This window comes from Micropterus salmoides, unplaced genomic scaffold (assembly GCF_014851395.1).
Source record: "Micropterus salmoides isolate LMB-PRFRI ecotype aquatic unplaced genomic scaffold, ASM1485139v1 Ms_hic_scaffold_4, whole genome shotgun sequence".
NCBI classification, from domain to species: Eukaryota; Metazoa; Chordata; class Actinopteri; order Centrarchiformes; family Centrarchidae; genus Micropterus; species Micropterus salmoides.
In genome coordinates this window covers 28,062,765-28,078,072 of record NW_024043372.1, presented here as the reverse complement: position 1 = coordinate 28,078,072, position 15,308 = coordinate 28,062,765, and the positions used below count along the sequence as shown (strand labels likewise).

The 15,308-nt window shown below is 41.4% G+C and overlaps 1 protein-coding gene across 6 annotated transcripts in view; it reads left to right on the top strand.

Moving 5' to 3' along the window:
- cita (citron rho-interacting serine/threonine kinase a) overlaps positions 1 to 15,308 on the top strand; it is a 40,160-nt gene that overhangs the window by 21,926 nt on the left and 2,926 nt on the right. For 2 of the 6 annotated variants that reach the window (XM_038697002.1, XM_038697001.1), the window contains 26 exons: positions 970 to 1,167; positions 1,422 to 1,475; positions 1,913 to 2,110; positions 2,459 to 2,652; positions 3,236 to 3,371; positions 3,544 to 3,648; positions 3,914 to 4,054; positions 4,284 to 4,391; positions 4,497 to 4,689; positions 5,154 to 5,315; positions 6,714 to 6,851; positions 7,334 to 7,514; positions 7,622 to 7,713; positions 7,884 to 7,988; positions 8,196 to 8,365; positions 8,776 to 8,820; positions 10,538 to 10,618; positions 10,820 to 10,955; positions 11,441 to 11,580; positions 11,737 to 11,829; positions 11,969 to 12,077; positions 12,276 to 12,404; positions 12,799 to 12,879; positions 12,980 to 13,058; positions 13,285 to 13,467; positions 14,833 to 15,220. In XM_038697002.1, coding sequence (XP_038552930.1) covers positions 970 to 1,167; positions 1,422 to 1,475; positions 1,913 to 2,110; positions 2,459 to 2,652; positions 3,236 to 3,371; positions 3,544 to 3,648; positions 3,914 to 4,054; positions 4,284 to 4,391; positions 4,497 to 4,689; positions 5,154 to 5,315; positions 6,714 to 6,851; positions 7,334 to 7,514; positions 7,622 to 7,713; positions 7,884 to 7,988; positions 8,196 to 8,365; positions 8,776 to 8,820; positions 10,538 to 10,618; positions 10,820 to 10,955; positions 11,441 to 11,580; positions 11,737 to 11,829; positions 11,969 to 12,077; positions 12,276 to 12,404; positions 12,799 to 12,879; positions 12,980 to 13,058; positions 13,285 to 13,467; positions 14,833 to 15,220 — 3,639 coding nt within the window. The other 4 variants (XM_038697005.1, XM_038697003.1, XM_038697006.1 and 1 more) reach the window with 3 other exon arrangements.

The window sequence follows — 15,308 nt, the reverse complement described above, 5'->3', positions numbered from 1 at the left end:
TGTGTGTTGCAACTTTACTTTGTTTGTGGACTCTCACCAGCACAGGTTTGAAAAGGTCTTTATTTTTTGGTCTTAACAACTATAACACTTTAAATCCATTACCAGAGTTTTTATTTTAGAAACCTAAAGTACACTTTTTGGTTTCTCTGTGCTGTTTAATTTTTGTTTTGTTTTCTTCATTTCTGTATCTGCTAGTTGGACTCGTCTCCTCTGACATCCTCTAATTATTTTCCTTTTGTCTTTTTTCTTATACTGCCCATTCAGCTTGTATTACTGCATATCAATTGGATACTTTTTTAGCTTTGTTCCATTACTTTGTTCTTTTAATTAGGGATGCACCGATCCGACTATTTCAGTCCCGATACTGAGACCAATACTTTGGGCTTTCGGTGTCGGCCGATGCTGAGTACCGATCAAATACCAGTGTAAAATTATAATAATATTCCTCACTGTGAGGAAGAGACTGTGCAAGGCAACACCAGGCTTGACTTAAGCATTGCTTCCTAACTTTGTAAAACACCTATATTAGCTCTCCTAGCAAAATGTTCTGGTCTACCAGCACACTGCTGATGCAACACGTTGGATGTTCATAATTGAAGTGCATAGATTGACCCCACTGTCACCGATACCCAATCGAGCTACTTGAGTCAGTATCGTGCCATTATCTGTTATCACTATTGGATAGGTGGATCTCTACGTTTAATTGGTCTTAAATTTCTGATGGCATTAAAAAAGTTCCTCAAATGTCTTGAATTTTGCTTATTGAATGCAATGGTACCAGTTTTAACCAGTTTTTAGATTCCCTCTAATTTATGAATCACGCTGCTGTCCTAAAACGCCTCCCATCTGGTGCTCTGAGCAGGTTTTTTTTTTAAAATGCTGAAAATTATATGCAAATACAATCTGTTTCGGGGTTTTTTTCTACTGTGATTTGCACACAGCATTCACCCTAGTCCTGTTTCATTGTAGATGGGCCTAGAACATGAAGAAGAGAAGCTGGAGATCAAGAGACAAGTGTCAGAGTTGACCCTCTCTCTGCAGGAGCGCGAGTCCCAGATTAGCAGCCTGCAGGCTGCTCGTCTTGCCCTGGAGAGCCAGCTGCAACAAGCTAAAACTGAGCTGGAGGAGACCACCGCTGAGGCTGAGGAGGAGATCACTGCCCTTAGGGTAAGACAAACACGTTCAAGCACATATGTGTGCAATAAGAGTCACTCATAGACATACAGGTGCACATATGTTCAGCACAATATATAGTTATATGTAGTAGGCAATCTGTGCATGTTATGCATGCAATATGAAGGAAAGTTCATGTTATTTTTTCAGTTTATTTTGAATAATGCTGTCAGCAATATCTCATTGTTCATCATTCTATGTAGCAGTTAGATGTGGTTGAAGTTTTGCTCTGCATTTGTTTCTCACAGAATCACAGAGATGAAATTCAGCGCAAGTTTGATGCTTTGAGAGACAGCTGCTCAGTAAGTGCTGACACTGCCTTTTAAAAATATGGGGATTTATTATCTAAACTCTAAAAGTTCATTATTTACACACATACATTTACTGTACCTAAATGGTGACATGAATAACATGTAGATGGATAACAGTAATGCAAAACTTAACAAGTCACCTCCTTCAACTTTGAAATAAAACATCATTTGAGATTTCATTTGATATTTGACCTATTTAATTTAATAACTCCTACATGGCAAAAATGTATCTCTTTGTGGTGGGATTTGGGAAATAACTTCACTATCTGAGTGTACACATTAATTAGTGTGATTGTAAAGCTGTAAATGTTCAGTAGCCCAGCTGTACTATTGATTATTTCCCCCTGGCTTTCCTGGCCTAAAAAACATCCTAAAATATCTGTTCACTTCCATATGGCTAACACCTCTACCTGTTTACTTTGCCTCAGGTGATCACAGACCTGGAGGAGCAGCTTACACAGCTCAGTCAGGAGAATGCGGAGTTGAACCGCCAGAACTTCTACCTGTCCAAACAGCTTGATGAAGCATCAGATGAGAGGGAGGACCAGCTACAGCTCAGCCAGGAAGTGGACAGGCTGAGGAGAGAAGTGGCGGACCGCGAGATGCATCTCAACAACCAGAAACAGGTAACACACATTAATACACAAACGCTTGAAAGCTCTTGAACATAATTAACTGTAAAGCTGTAACTTAGTAGATATTGTTGAAAGGTAAATATATTGTTGACAGTTGAAATTATTTTAGTGTATTATGTTTCAGCAAGGCATTGGTCTGTAACAAGTCAAGCTGCGTTTTTAACCTTATTTATCCCCGTGTTCTAGATCAAAAATGGCCTGAGATATCATGTAGCGTTTAAGCATCAAGTGAGACTGTCTGTTGTGACTGAAAATGCAGGGGAGACGACGATCACGTGGTTTCGCCCAAAAGCTGTGAAAGATGTTCTCTTCAGTCTGCTGTTTCGTTTATCCTCCCAGAACATTGAGACACTGAAGACCACATGCAGCATGCTGGAGGAGCAGGTGGTGGAGCTGGAGTCCCTAAACGATGAGTTGCTGGAGAAGGAGAGGCAGTGGGAGGCTTGGAGAGGCGCCCTGGAGGATGAAAAAAGCCAAGCCGAGAGACGCACCAGGGACCTGCAGAGACTGTTGGACAATGAGAAGCAGAACAGGTAACATACATGTACATACATACTATGTCATTCCATATATAGAGTAGTGTGTGCAGGTGTGGGAAAAATACTGGAAAGTAAGAATTGACATATTAATAGATTATGTTTATCAATCAACAAAATGCAAATTGAGGGAACAGAAGAAAAATCTAAATCAAATCAGTATTTGGTGTGACCAACCTCATTCTGACCAAATCCCAAAGTCAGTTTGCAGAAATGTAGCCCCAAACTTCACCACGCTTCACTGTTGCCCGAGACACCCATTCTTGTACCACTCTCCAGCCCTTCTGTGAAAAGCCTTGTGCTGCAGCTAAATTTTTTTAATTTTGATTCATCAGTCCAGAGCACCTGCTGCCATTTTTGTGCGCCACAGTTCCTTGAGCCGCTTGGCCTTGTTTCCATGTCAGAGGTTTGGCTTTTTGGTCACACCAAATATTGATTTCATTTTGTATTTTGTTAATTTATAAATATGAAATCATTCATACTTTACAGCATTTTTTCCTACACCTGCCTAAAACCTTTACACTGTACTGTACGTCAAAATGTATTGCTATTGTAAGACTTGGTATTGTGCTTTTCACAGGGTGCGTGCGGACCAGCGCAGCACTGAGTCTCGCCAGGCAGTCGAACTGGCAGTCAAAGAGCACAAGGCTGAGATACTGGCCTTACAGCAGGCCTTGAAGGAACAGAGACTTAAGGCTGAAAGTCTGTCTGATACTGTGAGTCACAAGCGTTTGTGTGTCTTATTTATGATCTAACTTTAACCCAGTCTTCAGTCCTTTTAAGTTAAACAAGAAATATTTCTTTGCATTCTGAGAGAGGAAATCCGTACTGTGTTTGTAGCTGTGGAATTCAACTTTTAGATGATTGAACACACACATGTTCCCACAGCTCAATGATCTGGAGAAGAAGCACGCCATGCTGGAGATGAACGCCCGCAGCTTACAGCAGAAACTGGAGACAGAGAGAGAACTGAAACAGCGGCTGATGGAAGAGGTGAAGAAGTGAAATGCGACCTCATAAACAGACACCTGTATTCATTAAATTTAAGTTACATTTATGTTATAGATTTGTCCCTCTCAACTCCTTCATTCAAAAACATGAAACCAAGGAGACCATTTTTAGCCAACTTTCAACACTTCGCTAAAATGGTCTCCTGTTTGGCCTGTTGAAGACGCATTTTCTCTTAATTAAAATTGCTAAAATTCTGAAATGTGGCTGATTTCCTTATTTGAATATCTGTGTGCTGTTGTCCCCACAGCAAGGGAAGCTGCAGCAGCAAATGGACCTCCAAAAAAGCCACATATTCCGTCTGACCCAAGGCCTGCAGGACGCCTTGGACCAGACCGACATGCTCAAGACTGAGCGGACCGATCTTGAGTACCAGCTGGAGAATATACAGGTGTTTAATGCAATACCTTTGAAATTTGAAGTACAGAAATACAGTGGTCTCTCGGGAGAAAGAGTCCTAGTTAGGTATTAGAATAATGCGACTGATGTTGGCAAGTAACAAGGTATCTCAGGGGGGACCAAGGGATAGAGGAATCCTAATTCATGTGTCTCAAAGGGAATTCTTTAAATGTTTTTTCAGAGGTGTTCCCTTCTCTGAAGATCTGCTTTCCTTCCTGCAGGCTGTATACTCCCATGAGAAGGTGAAGATGGAGGGGACCATCTCCCAGCAGACCAAACTTATTGACTTCCTCCAGGCCAAAATGGACCAGCCCACCAAGAAAAAGAAGGTCTGTTAAAACATATTAGATTGATAAACAGCTTCTATCTACATTTAAAAATGAGTATTGTACTGCTCTTACATAGTATTAGTAACATGTTCCCTATCTAAACAGGGTATATTCGGGCGGCGGCGTGAGGATGTAGGCACCACGACTAATGGAGCTCTGGCTCCACAGGCCCAGCCAGCGGTTCCCATGCAGTACGGTGACATGAAACTGGCTTTGGAGAAGGAGCGCTCAAGGTGCGCAGAGCTGGAAGAGGCTCTGCAGAAGATGAGGATAGAGCTACGATCCCTCAGAGAAGAGGGTAGGTCTTAGTGTTAGTCCCAGATTTGAGACAGGCTTGACACCTTATGCCATGCCTTGGCAGCAAAGAATGAGCTGATACTCTGTAGCTGACCCTTGATTATCATCCTTCCATAGAGGGAGGCAAAATTTCTTGTGATAAACAATCCCTGGTCTGTGAAACAGAGTGCAAAGTGTTGATTTAACTCTGGTAGTCATAATTTTTCATCATAAAGGTCCATCTGAGATGAGAAATGACAACCTAAGTCAGCTCAGGAAATCCTGTGTTGTGCCTCCTCCCAGACATATTTTAACAGAGTTGCCATGGCAGCATTTTACTCCATTACCTACACATGCCAAGAACTATGAGATTATTTTTTTATATTCAGAATCTGTTAGTTCAGTTTTTTGGTAATGGACTTAGTATTTCCATCTTAATAGCTCTGATCTAATAGTAGATGGTTTTATTTATTTATGTTGATACAGCGGCTCATTTCAAAGCCCAGGAACATGTGGCTCCTTCCACGCCAGCCCAGGCTCGACACCAAATCCTCATGTCAGCCATTGTCAAATCCCCAGAACATCAACCCAACCCCAGCAGCCTGCTCAACCCCTCCACCCGCTGCAAGGAGACCGCCACACCTGAAGGTTAGTCACACGCACTAACACACACTGAAAGAGAGACTAATAAACATAGGTAAACTCGAGGCTGTCCCCAGCCCTAACAGCCTCAGTAGGTTTTCTAGTTTTGAAGCTGTAGAGTTTTCCCCCATAGGTGTATTCGCCCTTATGCTATCAGTGTCAACACAAATTGACTCTCTGTTCACTTATTTTGTTTATGTGGTGTGTTTGTGTGTGTGTGTTCTTTCTATGGCCTGTCTCATAAAGCAGGATTATAATGTTAAAGTTTGATAACTGTGCTCAGTACATGTTAAACCTGGGTCTTGCTCCAAACCAGGGACATGGACTGAAGTTTTACTCACTGTGCATTTATCCAGCTAACTTTGTAATCCTGCTTGGGCCTGTATCACAAAGTACAAATAGTGAATTAGCCAGGTAACATTGGTTTTAATACGGGCTTTCCGCTGTCAGAATGCTAAATTACCTTTTCTATGGGGTTGATCACCATGGAAACTGAATCGCTGAACTGCTGCATATATCATAGCTGTGTAGCAGGTTCAGTGGATCACATCAAAAGCCCGTCTAAAAAAATTGAATAACAATTATAAAAAGGATCCTCCACTGACAAAAAGACTGCATTAATATTAAAGTCTTGTTATAAAAAGCCTCAGAAATTATCTTATAGACCAACTGGATCCAATACACGACATCAGAAGCTGTAATAGCGTAATTTTATCAGGCACACGTTTGGATAACAGTAGCCTAAGTTGAACTTTGTGATTCAGGCCCCTGACTGTCTGTGTTTCTTTGCTTTCACATAGCTATTGTTAGACTGCTCTCTCCTTTCTGTCTCTTTCCTCTTGCTCCTCACAGAAAAGAGGAGGGTCACCTTTGAAAGTAAGTTAGCAGTCATCACAACGCGTCTTCTCACATGCATGAGCTCATCGACATGCATGTAACATGTACACACATTCTCATAAACTGTACATCTGTCTTATTGTCCTATTGTCAAGCTTTAACTTGGCCAAATCTTTTATTTTTATAGGTCGAGTGTGATGTGATGTACTCCTCCTTTTTTTTTTTATTTCTTTTTTTTTCCTGCATTGTTCCTGGAATCATAATTTAGATTTAGCATATCGTTGGATAGATAGCTTTTCACCCAGAAACATTTTATTGCATGCCATGGTCACTGGCATTCATAATCTGAGTCTGACATTAGTACACTTGAATATTGATGTGCCAAATACCTGAAATTAGAAATAATTCATACATTATTCAAATTGCCCCATGCTGCTTGAGAAAACTTAATCTCATGGACGTAGCTGGCTTTTGAAGCGATTTAAGCCACAAAATATTACGGTGTCATATTTCTCTTTCAGTAACTCCTATCCCTGCCCACTTCTCCTTCCAATTTTGCAATTGCAGAGTTCGGCCGTCGTGTGAAAGAGAGAATGCACCACAACATCCCTCATCGTTTCACTGTGGGCCTCAACATGAGGGCTGCCAAGTGCGCCGTCTGCCTGGACACTGTGCATTTTGGACGACAGGCTGCCACTTGTCTAGGTTTGTATGCTGCACTGTAGCGGGGAGCTCTGAATGTGAAGATATTCCTGAGGACACATTTATTGGCCAGTCTTGGCAAAAATTCTAGTGTTAAATACTAATAGTTCTTGTAGCGAGGCCATCACATTAGTCTCTTTCACATGGTGGAATCAGATTTGTTTCGTTTTGGCTATCATTAAAACTCCTACTGTTCTGGAAAAGAAAAATATGCGATTTTGATACATTCCCAAACCAACAGTGTAGAGACGCTGTGAAAGCACATCTGAAAAACACAGTAGGCGTCCTCCTGTTATCGTCAGTTATTGTCATAACAACATCAATAAAAATGATGATGGGTATTTGTATACTTTTATTGTGAGAACCCCTACCACTCTGCTTCTGCTCTTTCAACAATGCAATTGCAGTTTTAACGCTTCTCTGAAAGAGCTTTAATTAAACCCAAATTGGCATGTTTTCACCCCCCTCTCTTTGCTGTATTATAGAGTGCCACACCCTGTGTCACCCTAAATGCTCACCATGTCTCCCGGCAACCTGCGGTCTGCCAGCTGAGTATGCCACTCACTTTTCAGAGGCTCTGTGCCGAGAAAAGGCAAACTCTCCTGCGCTGCAGGTCAAAGAGGCCAGTGGGCATGTTCGATTGGAGGGATGGATGAAGCAGCCTAGGTAACCTCTGACCTCAGTGCCTTATGACCATACTGACCACGTATCATTAGTCCCCCCCCCCCCCCCAGCTTTGACAATAATGTGCATTTGTGTGTTTGCTGATGCAGAAACGGCAAGCGTGGTCAGCAGGGCTGGGAAACGAAATATGTTGTGCTTGATGGAACCAAAGTATCTATCTATGATACCGAACCCAGAGAAGGTCAGTACTTCATTTTTTGAATGGCTATATTTTCATTGGTAATAGAAAAATACATTTTAAACTTGACAGAACGTCGCTGATTCCTTATTGAGACAGTTTGTATTTATATTACCATGTAGATCAATACAGCAGTGTCCAATTAAAAACCTCATGTGGTGTTTTTCTTCTAGACTGTATAAAAGCTGAGGAGGAGTTTGAGCTCTGTCTGCCTGATGGAGAGGTGACCGTTCATGGAGCTGTTGGAGCTTCTGAGCTCATCAACACTGCCAAGTCAGGTGCTGGATCAATACCACCTAATCCTGCTACTCTCCGCCTATTGTAGGATTTTAAGTGGATCATCCTCTCCCCAAATTTTAAATTGGATCACATGCCCCATTTATACTTCTAATCTAACTATACAACAAAACGGACAGTTCTGCTCAACTGCGAAATGACGCTGTTAGCAAGATAGCCAACCAATCCGTCTTTCTGTGTGAATGCAGACATCCCGTATGTGTTGAAGCTGGAGTCACATCCACACACCACCTGCTGGCCAGGACAGTCCCTCTACTTCATGGCTCCCAGCTTCCCTGACAAGCAGCGCTGGGTGGCTGTACTGGAGTCTGTGGTGGCTGGTAGCCGTGGATCTAAAGACAAAGTAGATTCTGATGCTGTAAGTATTTAGTGTGTGTATATATATATATATATATATATATATATATATATATATATATATATATATATATATATATATATATATATGTATTTTTCTGATTTCTTTCAAAATTCAGAATTTGGCTCTCAGATATGTAAGAAAGACAGCCCAGTCTCACTTATGCACATTTCAAATAGTAACTTTTTCCAAGGGTGGCTGTATTGTTTGGTGTGAAATATATTGAATGCCTCCATTAAACATCAGCCAGTGCCTTCACTTCTTTTTTTCCCCCTCCCTCTTCTTTCTCTCTCTCTGCATGTTCTCACCATCTACGTCTCCTATTTATATGTTGTCATCGTCTTTTGTTGATGTGATTATACTGTGCGTGTGTATCTCCATTCAACTCGGTTGTGTGGATCATATTATAGGCAGGTGGTTCTAAAAGACAGAAGAACCTATCCCCTCTGGTTCAGGTACAGTAAGTAGCTGCACGAACGCTTGGGCTTCAGTCGACCGACCGACTGAGCATGCAGTAGCTGTGCACATCTACGCATACAACACTGATGCTGTTCAGTGCAGGTCAACACAGAAGTCACTTCCCTGTGGAAAACGGCTGCATTCAGTGGTCAAACACATTATTTATACCATACACTCATAAACTTACATAGTGCATGGATGTGAATAGGCACTGCTGTGCACCTCTGGCCTGGTTTCATGTACTGTGTCATGCATGCTTCTGCAAAAGCCATGCACTGCCAGCTGCCCCCTACACTGGAACATGACAGAGACATGTACACACTGAGTTTAACTTCACTCTTTGGGCTACTGATGTTGGTGTTTGTGTGTATATTGCTGTTTTAGAAGCAGCAGCGTCTCCAAAAAGTGTTACCCCTGCCCTGCTAATTGTTAAACACAGACATGCATACATATTTCCCTAGTCCAAACATGGGTAATAATGAGCTCTGCACAAGTCAGTCAATTAAGTAACTGGGAAAAACGTTTCTTTATGGACCTTGCTTTGTGCACAAGGACACTGTCATGACGGGACTGAAGGATTCAGTATATTATCATATGCATTAAAATGCCACCAGCACATTTTCATACAATGAAAACTGTATGCCCTGGCTGCTGTATACACAGTATACAGTTGCTATTACACACACACACACACACACACTATAGTGTTACAGTATTAGTACAGTACATAAAAAAATAAATAAAAAAATAGAACAATAAGCACAGTGGGTAGTAGCTACCTGCCCCTGTCCCCTGCCTGGACGCTACGATATCACTTACCTAATGGTAGCACTAAAAATAAGAGACGGCCTGGATAAGTGTTATCCAAAAGGCCTTCTCCAAACTATTACCACAATGTTTGAATCCCGTTATCGTCTAAAATAATATAAAATGTTGTAGCATTAATGTTTACGTTAACTGGAATTGAGTGGTCCAAACCAAGAAAAACGGCCCCTGACCAAAAGTACACAAAAGTATGTGGATATTTTTCAACCGAGTCAATTTCACACTGCAGCGCTTGCCACTTATCATAATTAGCTGTCTAGCATAAAACTGTCATCCATACTGAATGGTCTGAGGATCCATAAAGTTTTGAATGCTGACAATAAATAAAAAAGGCAGTGCCCGTGTGAAATACTTTACATGCTATTATGTTGTTAACTGTTTTGTATGGACACCCAGAAAACGGTTATACAGATTTTAACATGCTGACGGAATTGTGTGTGCAACACTGAGCATTGGAAACCGTCGAGTTCTAAATCAAATGCTTCGTCAGTTCCTATTCTTGTTTACTATCTTCTTTGATTTAGTTAAATCAAAGAGCATTAAATTTATCTTTTAAATTATTTTATTTAGCCAAACGTCTTTTTACAGCTGTTTCTGTTAAGAAAATATTATGTTTGACATATTTGGGATCTATTAAATTAAATATTTTTGTGTGTGTGGTCAGGAGAAAATATGTCAGTGGTCTGGTGCAGACATCCTCAGCTTACATGTGAATTTAATTTATTAATAATGAAGGATGTATTCAGTAATTCAGATAATTGGTAATGGCTTTCTGGCTGTCATCCTTGCTGGCTCACCTTTTCTTGCTCTAAAGCAACCGATATGTAGAAGAACGGCCTAACCTGCCCCCCCCCTCTTGCTCCATGTCTCACTCTCTTGTCTGAATAGAAACTCCTGGGCAATTCTCTGCTGAAGCTGGAGGGTGATGACCGTTTAGACATCAACTGCACTCTGCCTCTCACTGACCAGGTACAAAGACAAAAACATGTAACATCTACAGAAACTCTCCGCCTATGTAACTTAAAATGAGTGAGCCAGTGGCGGCAGTGTGTTGTGTGAGGAGTCGGTCAAACGTGTCTTCTCAGTTAGACAGTCTTTCTGAATCCTGCACCATTTTGCTGCTTGTTTCCCATATTAAGCTCTTATGATCTAGCTTATTCTTTCCCTTAGATCGTGTTGGTTGGCTCTGAGGAGGGTCTGTATGCTCTAAACGTCATAAAGAACTCTTTGACCCACATCCCTGGGCTGGCCTCCGTCTTCCAGATCCAGATCCTGAAGGAGCTCGATAAGCTGCTGATGATCACTGGTCAGTACATGAAGTAAAATGAATGCTATTGTACTCAGTAATTTTAATTCTCTTATGTCCACACAAGCTAATATTTTTAAGACTAATGCGTTATTCACTCAGTAAAGCTTTGGTTATATTGACAAATCATTTATTATAATATATTTATATCTTAATATCTGTATCTTCGAATTGCATTTATACATAGCATCACTTTTTTTTTGTGTGTGTGTAAGGAAACCGTACCTTTCTGGTTGTTTCCATTGTCATTTCCATGGACACAGTGAATCAAATAGGCTGCACAGACACCATGAAAATGGAATTAACTATTTTCAACTCATTTTCAGTTCTTATTTATTAATGAGACTAAAAAAACACGGGGGAACAATAATATAATATTATTCAATTTCAATATGTTGATGGAAAAGATGCGTATAGGTAGCACTTAATCTAAACAGGAGATTGCATGTGTTTCTGATTGTCCGTGTTGCGTTTGCTATGTCCAGGAGAGGACAGGGCCTTGTGTCTAGTGGAGATCAAGAAGGTGAAACAGTCTTTGTCACAGTCCCATCTCCCAGCTCAGCCTGACCTCAGCCCCTTCATCTTTGAGACAGTCAAGGGATGCCACCTCTTCTCCTCTGGAAAGGTGGGTTAGGTTGTTGTTACTTATACAGAGAAAAAAAGTCCTTCTAATTAGACTATTATTTAGTCAGAGTTAATGAGCTGAACATAGCACCGGTAGCATAGCAGTGTGCTGTCTGATTACCGCTGTCCTGATTACAGTCTTGTTCTTTCTTTACAGATTGATAATGGGACCTGTATCTGTGCTGCTATGCCCAATAAGATTACAATTCTGCGACACAATGAAAACCTGAACAAGTTCTGCATCCGAAAGGTGAGTTGGCCTTTTAAAGAGAAGATGGATGACTACACGAAGGAAAAGGCAGTGCTTTGTGGCAAAAGACACTTGCTTTGTTTTGCTTCAAGGAGTAATGAGGTTGAAGAAGTGTTGAACTTTTGTTTTGTGGTGGCAGGAGATTGAGACATCAGAGCCCTGCAGCTGCATCCACTTCACTGGCTACAGTATCATTATCGGGACCAACAAGTTCTATGAGATTGAGATGAAGCAGTATGTGCTGGAAGGTAGGTCACCCACCGCTGTGATGTATTTATAGTAGGCATCGGCACACAAATCCTGTATTGATATTACATTTTAAAATAATATTTTTCAGTCAACCAGATGGTGTTCTAATCAAGTCTACTCAATTGTGATTCTGTTGCTGTGAGGTTTCAACATTCACACACCTGTATGAGATGACTGATATTGATTTCTTTTTGCAGAGTTCCTGGATAAAAACGACGTGACGCTAGCTTCAGCTGTCTTCGCCGCGTCCTCCCACAGCTTCCCCATCTCCATCATCCAGGTCACCACGGCTCCACAGAAAGACGAATATCTCCTCTGTTTCCATGGTTAGAAGTAAATTTCTCTTTGTGGCAACACTTTTACAGCATGTTGTGTCAACACATGTAGCAGTTAAGGAGCCAGAATTTAACAGTTTGATAAATGTGCGTTTTATTCTGTTCTGTTCCATGTATTCTGACAGCTCTCTGTAAAAGGTATAGTTTGGGATTTTTGAAGTGAAGGCTGCATGAGGTACTTATCCATAGTAGGTTATCTATACGTTTTGCTGCTGACCCTGTCCACAGCAGTAAGTTGCTTAGCTTCTGTGCTGGTACAAATTTCTGTTTCTCCAAACTGAGAACGCACAGACTGCCATCGTCTGCAGTAAATACACTGACAACGGAGTACCTCATGCATTTAAAAAATCTTGAACTATCCTCCTATGATACATTTTTCTTTCAGAGTTTGGTGTATTTGTGGATGCATACGGCCGCAGGAGTAGAAGCGATGATATCAAATGGAGCCGCCTGCCTCTCTCATTTGGTTAGTGTAAATCAGAATTTCTTCCATGTCCAGGTCTTCTTTTTTCCCCCCGATGGTCCATTTATGATTTATGATCTGATGTGGATTTTGGGTATTTCAGCCTATAGAGAACCCTACCTGTTTGTGACCTACTTCAACTCTCTGGACGTTATTGAAATTCTGGGACACGCTGCTCTGGGGTAAGATAGCCTTCTGCTCCTTTGTCTTGTACTGACTAACTGATGCACTTTGTACTAGTGCATAAATAAGGGTTTACACTAAAGTTTTTCCCAGCAAAATCATTTTATGGATATTCACTTAGTGTTATTGTACACCATTAGTGCCAGGGCTCATAAAATACCTACACAAGGATCATCCCTTTCATTCAGCTGTTTTAAAGGATACAGTGCCTAATGTTCTTTGCAGGCCCCATTCATACGCACACCTGGATATCCCAAATCCACGCTACCTTGGCCCAGCCATCTCCTCTGGGGCCATCTACCTGGCCTCTTCCTACCAGAACAAACTACGGGTCATTTGCTGCAAGGGCAACCTGGTCCAGAGCCAAGAGGGTGTTGGAGACCTGCAGCGAAATGGCTCAGGACGCAGGTGAGGACATACACTATTTGTTTGACCTGATTCAGGTCACACTTTCTGTCTGTTCCATTCTCTTAATGAACCAGTTTACACCATTACACTTAACCAAAATAATCTCTGTTTTGGGTATTAGTTTGGTGACACAGTCAATCCACAACAAGCTTTCAACTTTACTTTTCCTGCTTTTTATGTCACCACACATTTAGAGCTAAAAAAATATCAACACTAAAGATGAACAATTCATCATTTTCAAACCATACCCATCCCTATTCATGATATCATCACCTTCATCTTCCATTTTCTATTTTCTGTAATTGTGGAGACCAAATCTAATGTGGGAAATACATCAACAAATGTAATGCTCAACCACATTAAAATAAATGAATGAATAAATTAACAGAATGCACAAATAAATTGCAAACCCAATCCATATCTCTGTATTATACATTATCCCATGTCTTAATTTGTCTAGTGATGGAAACAGATGACCACTGAGTGGAAATGAATTCTGCTAAAGGAAATCATGAGTTGAAAGTAAAAGATAAATACAAATGTGTGCATTTTCTGTGCTTAATTATTCATTTCTCAGTTTACTTGAGCATCTGACTTAATTTATTTTTTGGTGAGGTTTGGTCTTCCCTATTATTCAGAGACCATAGAGTAGGAGCATTCCTCACACTGCACTCCTTTATTACATGTACACTGGTGGTGTTGAAGGGTCTATGGGACTAGCTGGCAATGCTGGGGACCGGTTGGCATCCACAGGTGATGATGGTTAAAAAGTGGCCTTTATGTTTGATCTGGTTATAAAACAAAAGGGTAATGCCTTCATTTTGCTCTTTACAGGAGGAGGTGTTCACTTTTTATCTGTAGCAAATCCTGAGATATGTCTTTTGAAATTAAAATACATTTTTAAAATGTTTCTTGTCAAATGTAGAAAGGAAATTGTTGAATAAAGACATCCTCCCTTTATGACCTGAGACTGGTCTATTATATATTATATAATTGAAGCTCACAGTGCGGATTTTGAAAACTACCTTTGCAGGCCAGTCAAAGCTTTTTTCTTTAGTTACTGTTGTCAGCCACTGACCACCAAATCAGGTAGATGGGTTCACTCTGTTCTAATTATAGAGCCGGAATTGTGAAATCAGCGTGTCTTGTAGTCCCATGTGATATGACACAGAAATAACAAATAAACAAACTAATAGCAATGCATGACAGCTTGTCAAATGAGCTTGATTGTGAGTCCATCATCCTCACCACATCTGTTGACTGACCTGACCGTGTCAAGCAAAGCCCATGACCCGAGACCCGAGTAACCATTTCCTTTGACCTATGCTCCCTGCCCGTCTTTTTGCCTCGGCTCCTCCCTAACAGCCCTAACAAGCGTGGTCCTCCTTCCTACAATGAGCACATCTCAAAAAGGCTGGCAGCCAATCCCCTAGTTCACGGAGATCCCGGCACACCTCACCGCTACCGAGAGGCTCGCACAGAGTTTCGAAGGGACAAGTCCCCCAGCCGTCCACTCGAGAGAGAGAAGTCTCCTGGCAGAATGCTGGAGAGTCGGATAGTGGGGTCTCCAGGCAGGGCCATGGCTGACCCCCGCTTAGAGCGCTCGCCGGGCAGGGCCATGGCAGACCCTCGAATGGACCGCTCTCCTGGCCGGATGATGGACGTTCGTCGGGAGAGGTCCCCCGCACGATTCGAAGAGCGCCAAAGGCTTCACACTGGCTCTGGTCGCACACCCATAAACCCAGTCAACAAGGTTTGTCAATCAGTTTTGTTGACTTTTACTATTTATTACTCCACAGTTGCTGTATGAATTGATACACTACTACTCAGTTACACTACTA